At 40.0% G+C, this 6713-nt stretch overlaps 1 protein-coding gene across 1 annotated transcript; it reads left to right on the top strand.

Annotated features, from left to right (window-relative positions):
- Positions 1 to 21: 21 nt before the first annotated feature.
- LOC121926097 (dnaJ homolog subfamily B member 8-like) lies at positions 22 to 6351 on the top strand. The gene is made up of 3 exons (XM_042458736.1): positions 22 to 128; positions 2965 to 3067; positions 6186 to 6351. The coding sequence occupies exons 1-3, from the start codon at positions 47 to 49 to the stop codon at positions 6349 to 6351; spliced, it is 351 nt and encodes a 116-aa protein (XP_042314670.1). The 5' UTR covers positions 22 to 46.
- Positions 6352 to 6713: the final 362 nt, after the last annotated feature.

Raw genomic sequence — 6713 nt, 5'->3', positions numbered from 1 at the left:
TTTATTACTTTTTCCAGGTAGGCCTGGGGGATCATCTTGGGCCAACATGGGCCCTGATTACATGTTCCATTTCCGCAGCGCCCATGATGTCTTCAGGGACTTCTTTGGGGGAAAGGATCCTTTCTTTGGTAAGTGTTATTTTCTTTTAGGACTATGGGGGTACCTGAAACTATCTAGCATAACTTTCCATCCATCAGTTGGCACAATCTTTCCAGACTACAATCTGCCATAAGTAAAGATGGAAATACCTTGTAGAGCCTGTGGCTCCAATTGATTTTTTTAAAAAAAGAGTTAAGTATTTTAAAAGACACGCAGTAACTGTCTGAAGCCAAAGAAATTGTTTCTTTTAAGAAGTGGAATATATATTTAGTTTTTCTATGGTTTAGTGAAGAATATTTATTAAGCTAGCAGGGTTTTTTGTTAGGAGCTATCAACAATGTTTCTGTTACATAATCAAGTGGTGGGGAGTGAGAAAGGGGTTTATAAATAAATTGGAAAACTGGGGGGAAATGTGATATCCATCAAGAAATGTATGATGTCAAAGTGTTTTTTCTGTTATGTTTCAAGTATGCAATAAAAAGATTACTACTACAAAAAAAGCTAACTCACACTGAAAGAGGAGGGAAAACCTCCCCATCTCAATATGAATCCCTAAATGCAAACAATGAGCATCTAGATTGTTTTGGGTGATTTGTGCTTTACAATGTGAAGCCACAAACGTAGTTTGGACAATTCAAACAGAAAGTTATTTCTCAAGAAAAACACACCATGATTAAATAATGTTAGTTAAATTAAATGTTAAATGGTCCTAAACATAGCCACCGTTATACTGTTTGTAGATGTTTCTAAAAATGATATCAGAAAACTGAAGTACACAAACTTAACAATGGAGTTCATTAGATGGGATTCTTTTGCCCTAAAATATAATGTAAATAATATGTCTAGAAAGCTGGTGTGGCTTTCATAACTTCCATCACTGAACATTTCCCCTAATGGAATAGTGGCTTTTCTGTATAGTGTTGGTAAACCTGAAGTGAACACAGAAGGGAGTTTCTTTATTAAAGAAATACTGTTCAACGGGAGTTATTTTTATTGCCCCTTCTTTTGATCAGTGCCCCATGCACTGATCATAGTAATCATGGATCTGTCATTTGGGCATATCTCCACCACAGCACAGTTTAAAACTGTCTTATTAGTATTCAGTCTTCCCTTTCAGGGAAACCTCAGAACTGTAGTTCTGTATAGGTTTCTGATGAAGAATTCTCTACACCTTCATCAACGTACAATTGCCAGCATCCTTCAGGAGAAGCTATGACTGTGAAACAGGCTTACAGCCTATCTGTCTTTGTAGTAGAGTCTTGTCCTTAGTCTGAGCACAGAATCAGCCAAAGGATTTTCTGTGTGATTTGTGAATGACAGGTTTCCCAAATCTGTGGCAGCACTTGAAGGATGGTATAGAAGGGATGGCAAACATATGTATGTGTGTACACACCTGACACACAGAGGAGGTTGGTGGCTTCTGTGCCAGTGGGATGGTGAATCTGCTCTGAGTATTAGTTTTTACTACCCAAACTGCTGAAGCATAATTCAGTAATAATAATAATAATAATAATAATAATAATAATAATAATATTTATTTATTTGTATACCGCCCTCTGGCAAACCAATCCAGGCGGTTAACAACTGTTCAGCACCTTTGACAGCTCCTATAAAGTTAAACAAAACAAAATTCAGAAACCCAAAGTGGTTTTGCTATCCTGTTGACATCTCTCTCCACTCCAGTAAACATAGAAGTTCCAGTGCTCTGAGCCATTAGGTTTTTACCATAACCCCAAAGTCACATTTCCAAATAGAATTTTACTGCATAAATCATTCCTATGAAATGGCAATTCACATACACATCTCATCTCTGCTGTATGTACCAATCCATTTTTCTCCTGAATAATTCAGGCTGGCTATCAACAAATATATTTTCAGAAATCTGAAGGTGGCTAAGAAGAAGGATCACTTGTTACATCTAACTTTCAGCTCTGGCAAGCATATTTTGCACACTTTTTATTTTTTCACAAACCACAAGATTTGTTTCCTCTGAAGTGACAGTGGGACAAAATGAAGAGATGGCAAATCTGTTTTTAGCTCCTCCTATTCTACAGAGTCATTGTTCCTCCCATTTTGTCAAAGTCAAACCCACCACCCATTGCAAACATTGGCCTGTTACAGACTGCCAAAATAAAGCTGCTTCGGGTCTCTTTGGAGGTATGCTATTTAAATGATGCATGGGTCCTAAGAGTCCGGAAGTCGCGCCAAAGCCACACTCCATTCTTAAGCACTGGAGTGCAGCTTTGGTGCAGCTTCTGGATTCTTAGGATGCATGCATCATTTAAACAGCATACCTCCAAAGAGACCCAAAGCAGCTTTATTTTGGCAGTCTGTAATAGGCCACTGGGAGGGTATTTGAGGTGCATCTAAATTTGTGTGTTAGCAGTGTGACAATGTGGGGAAGCTGATGAAAAGTCTGTATAGTCCTGATCCCAGTCAGTGTGAGGAGCCACCACAAAAACCTCTGGCTGTAGTAGCTGGGAGGGGCAAGGAGGGGAGATCTGATGTCAGATCTCCTCCTCCACAGCTGGATCTGAACCTCAGAGGGGGAAATCTGCCCCTTTGTATCACTTCTGGGATTCATTGCAAGACAGGATTGCAGCCTAAGGAACCCAAAGAGATGCATGTATGCCCATGTACCTGAGCCCCAAATAAGCAATCTTAGGAGCACAGACATCTAGCCCATTACTGTCAAAACTGATTGGTAGTAGCCCTCCAGGATTTTCAATTTAGAGGTTTTTGTTTTGTTTGCCCTAGTCCTACCTGGGGATCCCAGGGAATTAACCTGGAGCTTTCTGCTTCCAAAGCAGAAACAGGTGGTCTACCACTGAACTACTGCAGTCTTTTCTCAATCTTGTTTTTCAGGTGATTCCATGCCTTTTGGTCCTTGTGCCAGTGGAGGAAACGGGTTCCGGTTTTACTCTTCATCAACCAACTTCATTAATGGAAAACAAATCACCACCAAAAGGTGAGCTAAGTGTGCACCAGTGGGAGCTAGAGAGAGCCATCATGGAATCATAAAAGTGACGACTGTCTCTCGCACTTGTTAGAAAACAGCCTGGCTGATGTGGAGTGGCCAGTTTATTTTTGATGCTGTACTTTTGCCTTTATCAACAAGCTGACATTAATTTCAGTTTGTTGGGGGTTTGTTAAAGAAACATGAGCAGGGCCAATAAAAAGTTGGGAAATGTAATTTTAAAGCTCAGGAAGCTATGTTGTGGAATACAGGTGGGTGAGAGATTATGTAAACTGGAAACACAATTCCTGGTATTGCTGTTTTGGATAAATCCTTCCTCCTGTGTCTACAGTCCTTCCCCTGGCAAAATATATTTCACAGTGTAGGTGTGCTCAAATGTTGACTGACATCATCCATGAAAAATAGTTGCTTTCAAACCAGGCTGACTCTTTTCTATTGTCATATTGTGCAAATTTTCAGGTTCCCCAAAACTAGGAGACTTGTGATATGCAAAACATAATGTCATAGAGCTTATTGTTGGCTATGTATGTAACTGTAAATACCTTAATATTGTACTCCATCCATGTCTCTAAAGAAGTGGATTGAAATTTCCAAAGCACATGCTGAAATAAATCAATCTCAAAGGTTTTGTTAGATTTCCCCCACTCCCGTTTTTTATTGTCACATACTAACAGGATTGTTTCTTTGAAAACTATTTAGACAACTGTTCACAAAGAGTACAACTGGTGGATATGCTGCTTTTTAAAAGAAAAACATGGATTTGAAATAAGTCCCAAAATGAGTTGAGACACTTGGGATTACGAAGCAATTTGGAGAACTATTGTGATGTTCTGTACATTCAAGTTACTTCCACCTTATGGTGAACCTAAGGCAACTCTATCATGGGGTTTTCTTGGCAAGATTTGTTCAAAGGAGGGGGGGGCTGCCTTTGACTTCCTCTGAGGATGAGAGAATGTGACTTGTCCAAGATCACCCAGTGGGTTTCCATGGCTGAGTGGGGACTTGAAACCTGGTCTCCAGAGTCATAGTCCAACATTCAAACCACTGCACTATGCTGGCTCATTGGAATTTGGGGGATGCAATATTGTTATCTGAATTTTTCATTGCTGTTGTTACAGGTTGAGTCTCACTTATCCAGAATTCTGAAATATTAAATACACCAAACCAATTTTTTTTCATGGATGTCTGAGATAGTGACACTTTTGCTTTCTGGTGATTCAGTGTACACAAACTTTTTTTCATGCTCAAAGTTATTACCTTTAAGCTATGTGTGTAAGATGTATATGAAATAAATGAATTCTATGTTTAGATTTGGGTCCCATCTCAAAGATATATAATTATGTACATATATACAAATACAGATATTTCAAAATCCCCCCCCCCCAAAAAAATAGAAAATAAAAATCAGAATTCAAAAACACTTCTTGTCCCAAGCATTTCAAATAAGAGAGACTCAACCTGTATTGTTATTGACCATGATTACCATAGTACTTATTCTAGAATCTTTATTAGGGCAATATGTTCATTAGGCCAACCAAAATATCAAAAATAGTGTGCAAACTTTCAGATTCTCTAGATAAAATGAGTCTCAGGCATTGCGAAGAGGAAACAATGTGGTTCAAATTGAAGCCATGGAGTCTACAGTCAAAAGTTGTCTTTCTTGGCCAAATTAAGTTTCTCAGATTCCCCTTATATTTCCCACATCCTTTTTTAAAATCTAGGTACAAGTTTTTCCCCTCTGTGCACTGAAGCTCACACAGCGTTAACACATTTTTTTGTAATTTAGATCCAACTAATCCAAAGCCAGCTCTGCCTTGCCCTGATCCTACCCCACCTTGGCCTTTACCCCTCTTTCTTTGGAATAGCTTTGAGTGGTTAGCAATTTTGGCATTGAGATATGGATCATGGATGTGTTTGTGTGACATTTACTTTCTGTTATTTATCTAATTTCCCCATTGACTAAAGTGTGTTTGCTAGGGCAGCAGTGAAGGGAGGGATATCTGACAAGAGGGATCATACAGACAGAGCCCTTTTGGGATTTGATATGGTCACAATTTTATTGATCACAGCTGTTAGAGCTTTGGCCCAGCATAGGGCAATGGAACCCATTACTGGCTAATCCACCTACTGACTTGATTGACCCCTTATCCTCACCCACCTGCTGGGGAAACCCATAGAAGGAAGGTAAATGGAATGTGCACAGGATTGAGCCATTGTTTGTTTTCCCTTCCACCCTGTGTGTGTTTGTGTAAAGTTACCCTCCAACTAGGCACGTCTTGATCCTTGAGATCCCATAAGGAGATCCCCAAAGAGCAGGACATGGACACACAGGGTCTAAAATACACTGCAGAAATAATCCAGTTTGAGATTGCTCTAACTGTCCTGGTTTAATGCTAGGGAATTCTGGGAACTGTTGTAGTTTTGTGAGACACTTAGCCTTCTCTATCAGAGAACTGCTCTGGTGGCACAATAAACTACAATTCCCAGGATTCCATAGCACTGACCCAGGGCAGTAAAAGCAATCTCAAACTGGATTATTTCTGAAATGTGTTTTGGACCACAAGCTCTATTTCACACCCATACACACACCACACTGTGATCCTTCTCAGTGCCAAAATTGCCAGTCCCTCAAAGCTGTGACAAAGGAAGAAGGGTAAAGAATAGAATGCACCGGGATGGGAATGACGAAGAGCTGGCTTTGGAATAGTTGGATCCACAGAGAGGCCTCACATGGCTTTGTCAACTATGCCATCTCTGGAGCTGGAAGACCTAATTCCACACTGTCAAGGGAAGAGGAGGAGAATTTTCAATGAATAAATCCGATGGGCAATAAAGCTTAGTGAATCCTCTCTTCCATACATTTTGATCCTGCCCAACATAAGGTGGCAGAGTGTTGAATGTAGCAAGAAATCCAACCCTTTTCTCCTTTAGGACCACTCTTAAGACTACTGTGCCCAACATGAAACCCACTACTTCTCCTACTGAAGTTTAATTCTTCTTGCAGCCAACTGGTATCCTATAGAATGGTCAGAATGGTGTTTGGTTAACCAGGAGGTTGATTTTCTACTCCACTCAGTATGTAAACTATACAGTATTAAATCTTTTCCAGAATTGTTGAAGATGGGGAGGAACGAGTGGAAATTGAAGAGGATGGGGAGCTTAAATCTGTTCTTGTTAATGGTAAGGAAGAGAAATGTCTCAGATGGTGCTTTGACTCAGCAGGAACTTTGAAAGATGCTACACTCCTGACTCAGTCCACTTTGTGGCACATTTGAGGTGGGAGTTTTGCTTCTCTGGGTGGGAGGAGTTTATCCCTATATCTTCCAGACATTGAAATACTCTCAACACTATACTCCACAGAGCCTGTGGTCACTGGACACATCAGCACTGGCCAAGGATTTTTGTATAGCCTACTATATACCTCAGCATGTTCAAAGAATTCATACTGTCCAATATTTGGAAGTTCTGTACAGCAAAGCTGTCTTATATTGAGTCACTTCATTTAGCTCAGTGCTTGTAGCACTGACTAGCAGCAACTTTCCAGGGGTTCAGTCAGAAGTCTTTCACAGCACTAACTGGATATGTTGGGGATTAAACTTTAGACCTTCTGCTTGTGCTGTGCTTAATAATAATAATA

The sequence above is a fragment of the Sceloporus undulatus genome, chromosome 1 (assembly GCF_019175285.1).
Source record: "Sceloporus undulatus isolate JIND9_A2432 ecotype Alabama chromosome 1, SceUnd_v1.1, whole genome shotgun sequence".
NCBI classification, from domain to species: domain Eukaryota; kingdom Metazoa; phylum Chordata; class Lepidosauria; order Squamata; family Phrynosomatidae; genus Sceloporus; species Sceloporus undulatus.
The sequence above is the reverse complement of the archived record's forward strand: the minus strand, read 5'-3'. Positions and strand labels throughout refer to the sequence as shown.

What these genes read in the sequence shown, in the direction of transcription:
- LOC121926097 (XM_042458736.1), top strand. Translation starts at nt 47, where the DNA reads ATGGGCCCTGATTACATGTTCCATTTCCGCAGCGCCCATGATGTCTTC. An exon ending in GGGAAAGGATCCTTTCTTTG is followed by an intron (nt 129 to 2,964) that starts GTAAGTGTTATT and finishes CTTGTTTTTCAG; the next exon opens with GTGATTCCATGCCTTTTGGT. An exon ending in AAACAAATCACCACCAAAAG is followed by an intron (nt 3,068 to 6,185) that starts GTGAGCTAAGTG and finishes AATCTTTTCCAG; the next exon opens with AATTGTTGAAGATGGGGAGG.